At 38.1% G+C, this 14,720-nt stretch overlaps 2 protein-coding genes across 3 annotated transcripts; one reads left to right on the forward strand and one right to left on the reverse strand.

Moving 5' to 3' along the window:
* The first annotated feature begins 319 nt into the window (after window positions 1-319).
* LOC109092134 (SEC23-interacting protein-like) lies at window positions 320-7,963 on the forward strand. 2 transcript variants are annotated; one of them, XM_042736965.1, is made up of 18 exons: window positions 320-596; window positions 1,516-2,024; window positions 2,937-3,144; window positions 3,407-3,600; window positions 3,671-3,760; window positions 3,854-3,974; window positions 4,173-4,262; window positions 4,379-4,520; window positions 5,118-5,326; window positions 5,505-5,602; window positions 5,765-5,932; window positions 6,012-6,107; window positions 6,207-6,380; window positions 6,486-6,641; window positions 6,766-6,868; window positions 6,969-7,154; window positions 7,272-7,437; window positions 7,528-7,963. In XM_042736965.1, the coding sequence occupies exons 1-18, from the start codon at window positions 464-466 to the stop codon at window positions 7,607-7,609; spliced, it is 2,925 nt and encodes a 974-aa protein (XP_042592899.1). In that variant the 5' UTR covers window positions 320-463; the 3' UTR covers window positions 7,610-7,963. The 2 variants fall into 2 exon arrangements, with proteins under 2 accessions (XP_042592899.1, XP_042592898.1); XM_042736964.1 differs by having other exon boundaries at window positions 326-596; window positions 1,513-2,024.
* Window positions 7,964-8,179: 216 nt separating this feature from the next.
* LOC109092168 (chondroitin sulfate N-acetylgalactosaminyltransferase 2-like) lies at window positions 8,180-14,651 on the reverse strand. The gene is made up of 8 exons (XM_019105905.2): window positions 14,502-14,651; window positions 12,829-13,753; window positions 12,430-12,646; window positions 11,291-11,392; window positions 10,332-10,513; window positions 10,006-10,100; window positions 9,821-9,902; window positions 8,180-9,572 (listed from the first exon to the last, which is right to left on the reverse strand). Exons 2-8 carry the CDS (start codon window positions 13,478-13,480, stop codon window positions 9,280-9,282), a joined length of 1,623 nt encoding a protein of 540 aa, XP_018961450.2. The 5' UTR covers window positions 13,481-13,753; window positions 14,502-14,651; the 3' UTR covers window positions 8,180-9,279.
* Window positions 14,652-14,720: the final 69 nt, after the last annotated feature.

A 14,720-nucleotide genomic window follows, 5' to 3' on the forward strand; every position in this document is an offset into this window, starting at 1 on the left:
TTTGTATGAAAATGATTGATGATTTCAAGAGGTTCCATAAAATGCCTAAAGTTTGACATTTAATGAACTAACTTACTCAAGTGAGAAGTACATTTGTACATAATTGAAGTTAAAATTGATGAGCGCTTGTAAGTGAAAGTGTTTATGTTTTTGTTTGGATGTGTTTTTATTTTCTAGCGTCTAGTGTTTTTAAAAGAAAAACGAAAATAATTACATTATCGATGCTGTGTGTCGTCGATTACTTTTGCCTCGGTACGTCAACGTCACGCAAATCTGTATATCATGCGCTATGCGTCAGAGCAGATTATTATATGAATCTTCCATACTATCAATGAAGTGAAGATCTGTGAAAATCTAGAGATCGCTTTTATCTCTGCCGTGACGAACCAGGAAGTGTTGTGAAGAAAAAAAAGCTCTGCCTGTTCCGACTGGAAGACAAGCTACGTGTAATATTTGATTGAAAATGGCTGACAGGAAAGCCAATAACATCCCCAGCAGCAGCGCAAATCTGCTGTTTTCAGGGGCTCCGGAGTTCAACTTCAGCCTGCCGTTCATACCTGTCAGCCAGGCCACCGGCCCCGCGGTTTTATCCGGAGGTGAGCTTAGAAAGTCTTCAAATGAGCTGCTTTAGTGGCTAGTGATGTTAGCTTTCCTCTATTTTCAGCTCAAAGGTCTTTGCGCTTTATGATTATAAGCTTATGATTTCTGTAAGATTATTTTACTCTGATATCCAGTAAACATAAACTAGCATTTTTTTTTTTTTTTTTTTTACCGTTGTCAAATATTTTGCGAATTTTGTATTGATTTTATTTGCTTGATTAGTAGAAGAACAGTTGCCGTTACACTTATGTTTATATACGTGGCAAAATATGTCATAACAGGTAGCATTTACGGTGTGAAATTAATCAGAGGTCTCTACTCAAACGTGCCATGAGATTACATTATCACTAACTATCCCCTAAATCACCTGTCATCAAACCTGAACTTAATTGAATTGCATTAAATATTGTAGAAACTCAGAAGTACCATAATGTACCTGTTAAAGAACCATTAATGCTATTACCTGACAAAAGGAAGAGGTTCGTTTTAAAAATGCCATAGCAAAAAACAAAAACAAAAAAAATCCTCTTTATAAAAACTGTCAGACATTTATACAAGCAGGAAATATCAAAGTCAGTCTTTATCCTTAAGCTCCTCTTTTCATTTTTCACTTGTGATGAGTTCAAAAATCATCTGCTCAACTCTGAATTTAGTTTGATTTTTTTCATTTTTTTGTACTTTTTTTTTTTTTTAATTTGAGGGTTTATTTTTGTAGGATGATTAATTAAATCTAGGGCATTATTACAGCCTAAATGCACACTTGTGTATTTTTTTTCTAAATTTTTTAATAAAGAAAATCAAATTCTCATAATGCTTTAATGCCATCTGTCTTTTTATTTATTATATTCTGACAAAACAATTATATTTAAGACTAATTTTCTGTGCATTTCTTTCATGTCTTCCTCTGTAAAGATGATGCCAGTGAAGTTGGAGAAGAAGACAGTTTTCTTGGTCAGACGTCATCAGCAGCTCCTCAAGCCTCCACGTTCAATTATTTTTCCAACACGACTAACAGCAGCGACCCGTTTGCATCTATAGGGCAGCAGCCATGCCCGCCTCCAGCCGCCACCGTCATTCCTTCAACAACAGGCCCGTCGCCTGCGTCCACTGCAGCTAGCCTGCCTCTGAACCCACCAATATCTCACATGAACCCCATTCAGCAGTATGGCAGTGTTTCTAATCAAATCCCTGTGGGTACATACACTCATCCACCTAATGCACCGACTCCTCCTCCTCCTACCCAGAGCTCCCAGCAGTCCTATAATCCGTACCGTCACACACCTGTCAGTAGCAAAACTAGTCCGTACCTCATGGCTCCTGAATTACAGCAGCAGCCCCCCAGCCAAACACCCCAGCATCTTAACCCCTATTCTCAGACCACACCTGCTCCCTCGTTCCAGACTCCACCCACAGCGTTCAGCAAGGTTGGTCATGTAATGTCATGTTTGTTTTTAATCACTATGCGCTTAAATTTATAGTTGGAAATAAGAGGGATTTTACTGGCTCTGTTGTATTTGAAATATCGTCTGCTGCTTCTGTTAAAGCTGTTCACAGTCTACTGAGACGGACTTCAGTTATAATCTTGAGGATGCATTATATATTCTACCATATCGGTTATCTGTAAATTTAAATGATTAGATTTTTTTTTTATTGGTATTAGTTTATATTTAATTTATATTGGCCAGTAGTGAATATTTAATTGTTCCATTTCCTGCTTTGTAGATCTAATACTCACAAAAGTTTCATACTGTAAAATACAGTGCTATTTTACTATTTATGTGCCATTATAGTATTTACTGTAGTAATATTTTGAATTAATAGGTTCTTATATTTAAGTTTTGATTGTAGTTTTAGTAATTTAGTATTTTGTGTTTTTTATTTATTTATTTATTTTCTTTTAATACTAATATATAGCTTTAATTAATTTCATTTTAGTACTTCAACTTATTTCACTTAAACATTTTCATTTATGTTTTTTAAAGTTAAGTTTTTCATATAATTTATAAGTAATTTTATTTTAGCTTTATTTCTATTACCAAAAACATTTTAGTTTAACATTTTAGTTAACAGCAGTGATACAATAGAATGTTGTGACAACTAAAATTTTTTAGACAAAACAGAATTGAATATTAATATCGGCCATTTGTGGGTTGTCAGCTATAACATAATTAGCATATATATATATATATATATATATATATATATATATATATATATATATAATGCCATTTTAAGCAATCAACTGTCTTTTAAGCATGTTTAAGGAAATCGTCATATTTTGTAACAGTTTTAAAAAGAATTGTATTTTGCCATTAAAGTGTTTTGCTATTTTTCAGCCTCCCCCAACACAGATTCCACCACCCCCTACAACGGCCAGCATGACCGGACCATTAGTCCCTGCCAACTCAATGGTGCCATATGCATACAATGTTTATGAACCTGTTCAGCCTCACTGGTTCTACTGCAAACAAGTGGAGTCAAAGATGGTCTGGCTTCCCTTTAGTGTTCTGGATTCCATTCGCTTGGAAGAAACATTTAACTCTGGTAAGACAGAAAGAGTTTTCGTCAAACCCACTAACATTGGCAGGAGCGACTCTACAAGGCTCTGCCAGTATTTTGATATTAATTCTCAGACTTTTGATGTTTGAAGCCTGCTGTTTACTTTTAGGATAACTTAGTTTCAGGCTTAATGGAACTGCCTCTGTCACTGTAATTGAATTTCTTTGAGATTAACTGGATTGTGTTTTTCTGTGTATGCCAAGAGCATGTGGCCACTCTTAGTCTATTTCACAATCTGTTGCTTCAGTTCAGCCAGATCCAGAGAATGTGATCGTGTGTACGGACGGGGGGCGCTATGACGTGCAGCTGTATGACCGCGCACGGACTGCCGTGTACTGGGAGGAAGAGCCCACTGAAGTCCGCCGCTGTACCTGGTTCTACAAAGGAGACGCAGACAGTCGCTTCATCCCCTATTCAGAAGACTTCAGTGAGAAGCTGGAGGTTTGTGCTCTCCTATACATTTTTCTCAACAGTAACAGAAGACAACTTTTAACTGCTCAATGTTAAACAGGCAGAATATAAGAAAGCTGTTACCACTAATCAGTGGCACCGCCGACTGGAATTCCCTTCTGGTGAGACCATCGTAATGCACAATCCAAAGGTACAACATTATTAAATGTCTTTAGTAAGAATAGAGTCTAGACAGGAATCTAGAACAGTTTTTGTAGCATAAATCTGATTGGTTCCTCCTCAGGTGATTGTGCAGTTTCAGCCGTCTGCCATGCCTGATGAATGGGGCACGACACAGGATGGTCAGACCCGACCTCGGGTCGTCAAGAGGGGTGTGGACGATGATCAGGATGAAGTACCTGATGGTAAATGCGCCTTTTAACCATTTATCCAGCCTAACTAAGTCATTTGTTATGGTATTTTGCAATTTAAAATCCTCTACATTTTAAAATGTTTCAAATATAAACTGTTAAACAGCCCTCAACCTCAAGATTATTAGGTATTATTTAAAGGAGAATGCATAACGCCAGAATTATTGAAGAATATTGTGTTTTCCCGTGTAGGTGAAATGCCTCAGGTGGATCATCTGGTGTTTATGGTGCATGGAATAGGCCCCGTCTGTGACCTGAGGTTTAGGAGCATGGTGGAGTGTGGTATGTTACACTAGTTTAGTGGCCAGATAAACATTTCAGTTCAAAGTCAGTTCTAAAATCTTGATTTAGGCCATTTATCGTTTCTGTGTGAATGCAGACTGTGTTTGTATTCACAGTGGATGACTTCCGCAGCGTGTCCTTGAAGCTGTTGCAAAGTCACTTCAAGAAGGCCCGTGATGATCATCTGATTAGTCGTGTGGAGTTTCTTCCTGTGCACTGGCACACAGCTCTGCATGGTGATGCCACAGGGGTTGACAGGTAGAGACACAACGTTCAGCCACATTCAAGAGAGGGTTTACTGGAAAGCTGTATATGAGGTCTAAAACTGACCCTTCAGCCACCATAATATATATTCATTTATATTCAAAGCATACATTACCATTCAAAAGTTTGTGATCACTTTTTTTCTAAAGAAACTAATGTTTATATTAAGCAAAGATTTTTGATAAATTGATTAAAAGTGATAGTAAAGATATTTATAATGTTATGGAAGAAGTGTTTTGTTCTTTCTATTCATTAAAGAATCTTGAAAAAATATATCACAATTCTTCCAAGAATATTAAGCACCACAACCATTTTCAACATTGAAATAAACAAGGTGTTTCTTGAGCAGAATGAGTTCTGAAGGATCTTGTGACTGACTGGAATACATGGAATAAATATAGACTGGAGTAAAATGATAATTCAGCTTTTCCATAATGACAATAAATTAAATTTCAAAATATATTGAAGTAAAAAACTGTATTTTTGATCAAATAAATGCATTGGTGAAATCTCCATACTGTTCTGCCTAAACTCATGTTGTCTGTATTATCATAAACGTCTTTTGTCTTTTATGTTTTTAATCATCAATAGGAGGATAAAGAAGATTACTCTGCCCAGCACAGGTCGTTTGCGTCACTTCACTAATGAAACCCTCTTAGATGTTCTCTTCTACAACAGCCCAACCTACTGCCAGACCATTATGGACACCGTGGCTTTTGAGATCAACCGCTTGCATGCACTATTCATGCAAAGAAACCCAGACTTCAAAGGCAGAGTGTCCGTGGCTGGACACAGCTTGGGTGAGAAAGAATCCTTTGCTTTTGCAGAACTCTGATTCAAGGTCTTAAATGATAAACCTTGAATGTCTATAAGAGCTCACTGATATTATGTAAAAAAAAAAACACTATGTACTGTACTGAACTGAACTAAATTGATATTTTTTATGACAGTTTTCTTTTAATTTCCCCTAATCTGTAGGCTCTTTGATACTTTTTGATCTGCTGTCCAATCAGAAGACTGGCTCACCTTCATCAGGTCCAGCGACCAATGGAAATGCTCCGCCTAATGTGAAACAGGTATCAGTACATTAGAATTTTTGAAGATGACCATAAAATGCCCCACATTAATTGAACTAGCATATTAAAATATGACATGGCATTCCTGGAACCCACAACCTTTATCTGTGGGTGTTTAAGATTCCTTATAAACCTTATTTGAATTATGTTTAATTGCTGTAGGTAAGTCCTGTCATCCAGGCCAATGAAGTGCCCACTGTAGCAGCTGCTGAGGAAGAGTCTAAAGAGGAAGAGGAGGAGATTGGTAACCTGTCATCAGTTCTGGAGATGTTGGGGTTGTCTGAATATCTGAGCACTTTTGAAACTGAGAAGATCGACGTAGAGTCTCTGGTGAGAGCTTTTTAAATCTATTTTTTATTAAAAACAGAATAAGCAACTCATCACAGCTATTTATCCATCTCTGTTGCAGCTGATGTGCACAATAGATGATCTGAAGGAAATGGCTATTCCTCTGGGGCCTCGTAAAAAACTCGCCAACTTTGTCAAAGAGAAGTCTGCAAAACAGGCAGGTTTTCAATTATCTTTATATTGCATCTGGAAGTGTTTGCACTTATTATTTGTCTAGTTTCGTGTGACACTGTGAAACACATTTGTTTCTTGGCAGGCGGCCCGAAAGGCTGTGAAAGAGAAGACTGTAGAAAAAGAGGAACCAAAAGAGACTCAACCTCCCGTTCAGACGGAGCCCACACCACATCCTGCCGTCAGCAAATTGCCAGTGGGAAGGACCATGTCCTCAATCCATGTGGATTACAACTATTTTGAAATAGGCACAGGACAGGTAAGACTTCCCAAATTGGTCTCTGGATCAAGAGGATTGAAGGAAGGTATTTGGTCAGAACCTGACATGTGAACTTGCTTTACAATCTTGGATGTTCTTCTCCAGGTGTCGGTGGTATATCATGCTCTTGTCTTCGAACCGGTGAATTTCTTTGCTCTCGGTTCTCCCATCGGGATGTTTCTGACAGTACGTGGAGTAGAGAAAATCGAAGAGTCCTACCAGCTTCCCACCTGCAAAGGGTTCTTCAATATCTACCACCCAGTGAGTAGTGTCTTAGCTTGTCCAAAAAGGTTTAGAACTAAAGTGTCAGTATAAATGAAGAATATTGAACACCATTCTCACTGTTAGCTATGCAGCTAATGAATTAATGTTATTGTGCACTCAGCTGGATCCAGTTGCATACAGACTTGAACCCATGATCTTACCAGACATTGAGCTGGAGCCGGTTTTGATCCCTCATCATAAAGGGAGAAAGAGGCTTCATCTTGGTATGTATTAGACAATTTTTTTTTGTAATTGTTTTAAAAACAGTTTATTTTAAATAAATAATTTAATAATAATTAATTTGATTTTTTGTGTCTTGTCCAGAATTAAAAGAGAGTTTATCCAGGATGGGCTCTGACCTAAAGCATGGCTTCATGAGCTCTCTGAAGAGCGCTTGGCAGACTCTGAATGAGTTTGCCCGCGCTCACACCTCATCCGTTCAACTGCACGAACAGCTCGCCATGGTCGCCAGTCAAATTAAAGCAGAAGAGGAAATGCAGCAAGGGGAAGGCAAGTTAACCACAGTTTATATCCTCTTAACTTTTTTCATTTCATCATTGCTCCGGTTTACTGTGCACACTTCAGCTCAAGCTCAATCAAAATCTGAATCTCACTGTTTGTTTGCAGAGGAGAATAAGATGGTTGAGAGTCCTGAGCCCCAGAAGGAAGAGGAGACACAAATAAAAGTGGGAATGCTGAATGGAGGGAATCGCGTTGACTACGTCCTGCAAGAGAAACCCATCGAGAGCTTCAATGAATACCTGTTTGCACTCCAAAGTCATCTGTGTTACTGGTGTGTGATCTTCCATAACAATATCATTATGTATTAATAGCATTACTGTCATGTTGTGTTTTACAAACACACTCTTGTCTCTTTCCTCAGGGAATCTGAAGATACAGCTCTGCTTCTCCTAAAGGAAATTTACAAGACCATGAACATACACCCAGATCATTCAGTGCATTGATGTAACGGCTCACTAAAACTCCTCAGTCATCACAAATCAATTTACTTTGGATAAAAGAATATTTTAAACCGTTTTCAACTCTTCATCTGGGACTGTCTTTATTTTCTTTTTTATTCTTGTGGTCTACATTAAAATGAATACACTTGTATTATTCCATGTGTCTTAAATTAAGAAATTAAAGTCAAATAGTGGATTTCGATACCACCACAAGGGTTTAAAATGCCATTTTTATAGCTTAAATTATAGTGCAATTGCAAATGGTATTAACAGAAACTTTCTCTGTAGTTAGTGAAGAAATAACTATGCTGTGTAAAAACTACAACCAACAAATCGTAATAAACTTAACGATTTTGAGCTTTGTCATCATTTTGGCTTGTTCGACCATGTTACAGTTCTCTTCAATATATTGGGATATTTAAGAATTGATATCAACTGGCACATAGATTTAGCTCCCAAAATTAATCACAAAACTGCTGGGGATCAAATATCAGGTTTACATTTCAAGGCTAAACTGCTGCACCACATCATGGTTTATTTTGGGGACAAAAATCATTAACACACACACAATGGTTGGTTGTATTCATTTTATTTATAAAAAAAAAAAAAAAAAAAAGCAATGGAACTCAACATCCTGACCAATTTTGGGCTCTACAACAGATAGCAATGGTTACCTGCTGCTTAAAGTTGAAATAATACATAATGTCTTCATCAGAAGTGGTACGTTCAATCACAGAAACGTCTTTTAGGGATGTGGGGTGTTCTGTTTTTTTTTTTCTCACTACCTCCACAGATTCATTTCAAAGTGGTTGCAAAGGCCAATGTCTTGAAATATCAGAGCCTGCAACATAAACCCCTGGCTGTTAGCGCTATGGCACTGACCAGTGTCCTCACACATGGTGCAAAGTAAAAGTTTGACACATGCATCAAAATGCATATCGGGTCCAAACACGTGGAAGACATTTCCCAAAGTCTGAATACTATTCCAACAGAGACATCGGCTACAGTACAAATCCAGCATGGCAAGTTTAACCACATCCACCAGTGGATGATTGTCCCTTTTAGCAACCGATCTCCATTTTTGTCACAGCGCATACATTTTCAATAGAAATAATATAAAAATGTAACGTATGGCTCTGTCAGTTATTTACAAAATAAAAAAACAAAGACATGCTTTCTCAATGGCCATTATTAATCATTTCTTTGTAAATGTATTTTTTTTATGCATCTGTTGCATTCAATTCATTAAGACAACTTAACAAATTTATGAATAGTTTGCACAAACTCTTTTTCATGAATGAGACCTTACCAATTTCTCTGCATTTCGGGTAATCTTCAGGAACTCATTTCCCCAGTGGGACTGGTCTTTATGCATATACGTAGTTAATAAATCCAAAAAGTCCTTCTAGTGCAGAACACCTAAAATTTAAATTGGGATTAAACCAAACTATTCCAGAATGTAGATTAAAGTCTCATTGATGTAAACAGGTTATGTAGTACCTATCAGTACCATCCTCCCACAACACTTAGTCTTTTTTGCTGTCATAAGGCCTTCAGTAATCCATGGATGACTAATTAGAGTTGACTTAGTTAAGTTAGTTTATACCAAAAATGTCTGTTTGACCTATTTCTTCATTGCCGTTATCAACAATGTTGTGCTCTGTATTGTTGATTTATTCGGCTGGTCTGCTCTGGGTTTTGTAGGCCTGCTTTCGAAGGTGAGTCTCGATCTCCTCCCTGAACACCAGCATGCCCAGGTGAGAGTGTGACGCCTCGTTCATGGCCTTGGACTGGATGCACATGCGGTACTGTTCTGGCGTCAGTTCATCTGCGCACAGCTTCTCATGCCACAGGTGGAAGAGGCCTGATACAGGAGTGCGGATCACAATCTGATCACTCCGTAGGTACTTCCTGTACAAGTGCACATCTTCTACACCCCAGCCTTTCACTTCCAGATCAAATCCCCCTAGAAAAGGGGAACCTTGAGTTTATTTATATGTAACAAATAAAAGATCTTTTCATTGTAACTTGATGCATCGATTTTAAACTATGCTGGAAAAACGTATTATTTGACTTCACAAGAAGAGTTACTACAATAAAATACAATAAATATTATGGACATATTTGAAACAGCTCTTTCGTCTACTTTTGCTGATTTTTTTTTTTTTTTATAAATGTAAAACTTTTCCCACATTTAAATACACACTGACTTACCAATGCTGAGGAAGTCAGAGCGATACTGACAAGTCATGCCAAATCCAAAATCCCTCCAGAATCCGGCATCTTTTTTATGAATCTGTAAACGGCATACAATTGCATTATTCACTTTAGCATTAGTAGAAAGCCATATATTCTACAAACATGTAGGTTCATAGAAAAGTAATCTTGATGTTACATACCAGCTGATTCTCAACTGGAGGCGGAAACTCAAGATTTCCATAAACTATAGCTGGATTGTACAAACTGAAAACCACTGGATAGAAAACTCGTTTTCCTCATGGGAGGAAAAAATGAAATTTTTATTGTGAATTTTTTTTTTTATATAAAAATAGAGTTTATTTTTACTGTTCTCACAAACATGCAAAACAAGTCAATTTCATTAATTTATTTGCTACACAAACTGCACCCTATAGTACAATCAAACAACATTGCAAAATGGAAGAAATACTAGATGTGTTATCTAGTAACGGGTCTATGAATTTTCAGATAGAAATGCTTGACAGACCTGGAGCTGTATTGAGACGACAGGTGCTAAGAAATTCCAGTGTGAAGTAGATGTCCACATCACAGAAGAACATCAACACATCACCCCCTTTCTCCCATGCATGAGCTCCGATGTCCAGACCACGGCCACGTGAAAACTCCTCATCCACGGGGATCAGGGTGTAGTTACTGAAGTTCTCCTCACTGGAAAAGATCATGAATAAAAACAGTGGAGGAAACAAAATGAGGTTTAGAAGATTTATGCCAAACAAAGGGGGTAATAACAGTGTTACAAATACTCTACGGTTTATACACCAGAGGTCTGTAAGATTTTTATTTATTTATTTTTTTAAAAACTTCTCATGCTCAACAAGCCTGCATTTATTTGATCAAAGATACAATAAAACAGTAATATTGTGATATATTGTTACATTTAAAAGTAACTGTTTTCTATTTGAATATATTTTGAAATGTAATTTATTCCTGTGGTGGCAAAGCTGAACGTTCGGTGTAACATGATCCTTCAGAAATCATTTCAATATGCTGATTTGCTGCTCAAGAAAAAAAGAAAAAGAAAAAAAAATCAATGTTGAAACCGGTTGTGCTGCTTAATATTTAGGGTGGAAACCCTGATACTTTAAGGATTTTCTTTTTTGATGTACAGAAAAGTTCAAAAGATCAGCATTTTCTTTGAAATCTGTAAATGTCTTCCCTGCCACTGATAGATTTAATGCATACTTGGAAAAAAAAAAGAAAGAAAAAAACTTGGTAGTGTATTTAGATTACATGCCTTACTCAATAACTTTGAAAAAGTAAGCATATTTCCTGCTAGTATAAAAAAGAACATTTCAACTGCCTCACTAAGATGAGTAAACAGCAAATTCCTTTCCTTTCAGTTTCTCCACTCAGGATGTTGGCAAACAGAGAATGTTTCAGTCATGCTATGCTTATAAAATTTCAGAATATTTGCAGAGCTCAAACCTGGACATTTTTCTCAGAGACGCCTTCACCTCCTGCAAGCCCGCTTGCCCAAAATACACCACTGTGAGATGCACCCGCTTGTCCTGCTGTATACAAACCTCCCTGCACACAGAAAACACAGTCTGACCACAACATTTCCAAAGCTTCCAAAGGGAAAACTGGCTCTGTGTTGCCGCTGCCCACACATCTTTCAAAGTTTAACCATATTATTTGCAGCACACAAAAACACACTGACACACATTCCAAGATATGATCCCAGAATCTCTCTAGCATGCTCTGAAAATGTTCGTTTGAAATGTCAATAAGAATCTGCACAATCAGGAGTTATGTATGCGTAAAAATGAAAAATTTCCCACATAGATTTTGCCATTTGACACGACTTGGTTTGAAAGTGTAATCTGTAATCTGTGCTTCATACGTCATTAAACTTTTGACAATGGATCTTTCTGCTGTGGAATTTCATTAGCAGTGTGCTGCAGACATAATGTATTTTTAGGCCGAAACCTAGAAACAAGTTCAGAACTTCCAGTTTCAGTTTCCTGAAGTCAACGGGTTTTTCTGAAATGATTTTTGGTTAAATGCCTCAAATATGTTCTGCGGTTAACACAGGCCAGATAAACTCCCTTGTGATTTTTAAAGATTTTAATTGTCTTGAAAAAAAAAAAAAAAGGTTGCTAATAAGTGGCTAAATTTGACTACAGACGTTGCTGGGGACATAAACTCACTAGCTGCTTTTACAGCCTCATCAGCACATTCTTGCATACTATTCAAACTCAAACTTTCAGGGAAAATTTTCTTTAAATAAAGACTGAAAGAGTTGTCAGAATCTTAATGGTGAACAGACTGAAGTCATGTGACTGTGGTGTAGCTCGTTTATAGCCTACATTTAGCTTTCTACTTTTGGCAATTGTACTTGAGCTTCACAATTCATAAAGTTGTTTATTTGTGAAGAATTTTGTGATGAAAAAAATGTGTAAGAATCTTAATCTTCTGTCTGTCATACAGCTTGTTTTCTACAATTATACAACAGCTAATTAAAAAAAAAAAAAAAAAAAAAAAAAAAAAACTAACTTCCATTTGGTCTACAAAAACTTCATTACTACAAAAAATGACCACAAATTCTACAGTGACTGCCTCACCTGAAGTTGTGCAAGAACTGAACAAAGGCTTCAGTGCGGCCTGACAGCGGCACTATGATGTTAATGACGGTGCTGGCGGTGTCTACAGACGTGCTCCTCACTTTCATGAGGGGCCCGAACGGACGAAAGAGAGTGATGTGGCGGTACTCGTGGGAATTCTCTTTAGCAAAGTAGAGCTCATACAGTGTGCCTTTGTCCCTCTCGGTCCTGTAGAGTCCTGCCAAGAATAGCAAGTACACAAGAGCAGCTCGAATTACTGAATATTTTGTGCTGGGCAAAGTTCACACCACCTTTATCATTCTCAAATACAAACAAGAGCTGTTAAGTTCACACACACCCCTAACCACATGGTGTGCTAAGTACATAAAGTAGCGTATACGTCTTCTGAACAGCTTTTACCTTCAAAAAAATGGCTTTCGGTGAACATCTGCCTCTGCATGGGGATGTTGTCCTCCTGTCCGTCATCTTCCTCTGGGTTATTAATAATATCCAAACCTGCTTCTATCACCTCCACCAGCTCATCCCTCCGGTCCTTCCGCACAGGCTTCTCCTCAGGATGGCGCGTCAGGCCCATCTCCAGCTGGAACACTTTTGTGGTGGTGAAGCTCTCGAAGGGCACCAGTGCGTACTCGCTCGGCAGCCTCGCTCCTGTATTCACCTCCGCCTTGTCGATTTGTGAGTGCAAGTACTCTAAGAGGTCACCAGGCTCTTGATCTCTGCCATCGATCAGGCTCTGGGGCCCGGGACCCTCCTTTTTTTCTTGAAGCACCCTGAGTTTCTCGCTCATCTCTTGGAGTTCTTGTTTGAGCTGCGCGATCTGCCTCTTGAGGCTGGACGCTCGGCTGAGATGTCGCTCTTCCTGTTCCTGCAGGAGGGCCTGGTAATACTCCTTTCCATACGGATCTCCTCCAAGGCCAGGCAGCACCTGGCTCACATCCGCAGGTGGCGTACACTCCAGCAGGTAAGCAAACAGCAGCAGTACCAAGAGCAAAAATATCCCCAGGAGAAGCCAGCGCGCCCGCCCCTGCAGAGGAAGCCCCCGTCTGGGCATATCTGAGAGGCAGGGTGCTCTTTACCAGCCACCGTTTTGCATTCCCACCCGGACAAGATGTAACCTTTAGGAAGGATGACGTCTTTCACATTAATCCATTCCCAAGTGAAGCGGAGGGAGTGCGGTACTAGTGTCACATTTCTCTTGTAATCATGCTCCTCTCACACTACAGCACACTAAACATGCTCAGATTCCTCAGAGATGTAAGAATATACTGTTGACAAACTGGCATCCTGCTTGCACAATATTCCTCTTTTAAGAGAAATAACTCACCTAAAATGAAGATTAAAATAATTCATATTTTCATTATCAATATATTTAATAAGCACAGAAAAAAAGAGAGAAAAAAAAAAAACGTAGACTAGACTATGATAAAAAAATATATACAATTGTTTAACAGCCTGTAGTGCCTTGCTGTTTGTCTTCAGAATAGTTAGTAAAAAAAAAATGACACACACACACACACACACACACACACACACAATTAATAAATATAAAAATATTGCTAGGCAGATTGCAGACTGTTGTCTGCGTAGTAAAAGACTATAGTTCTTCGGATTGAAACTTTAAAATTATTGAAAAATAAGACGTTAACGATAACTGTTTCAACAAGAAGTTCATAATCAATATTTATTTATATACATGGCGACTGGCCGTGTAATAAGCGAGGTCGGAGTCCTGTTGGTGTTTATTTTGCCGACTGACTGTAACGTTACATTACTCCATACACTGTGAGAAATGTTTCATATTCATCATTAAACATAAACAAAAACAACAACAAAGAAAGCAATTGTGTAAACGCTATTCTTCTAGCACCTAAGACTCTGAATAATACTAATCAGCAAAGAACTAACGTTACAGCTTTATGCGTATACTGATTCATCAGCCTAACGTTCAAGACATAACGTTCATGGAAAAATCTTGCTGTTCGCACAAGGAAAAGCTACCAAAATAATTTGCGGCAGAAAACGTCGAGGTTGTTCTTTAAAAAAAAATAATAAACAGAGGAAGCGACACTTACCTCGGTAGTTGTGACTGTATGAGGTTTTCGGTAACCGCTTCAACAGAATACCGAGCATAATAAATGTGGGAAGGGAACGCCACGGGGCAATGAAAAAAGGAAGCACAATAGAAACGCATGTTACTTCCGCCATGAGCCGCAGAATTTCAAAATAAAAGCCTTTCTGCCGTCTAGATGTTTTACAAATCGTTAAAACCCATGGTTAACAAAATTTACTAT

This window comes from Cyprinus carpio, chromosome B13, assembly GCF_018340385.1.
Source record: "Cyprinus carpio isolate SPL01 chromosome B13, ASM1834038v1, whole genome shotgun sequence".
Taxonomy (NCBI): domain Eukaryota; kingdom Metazoa; phylum Chordata; class Actinopteri; order Cypriniformes; family Cyprinidae; genus Cyprinus; species Cyprinus carpio.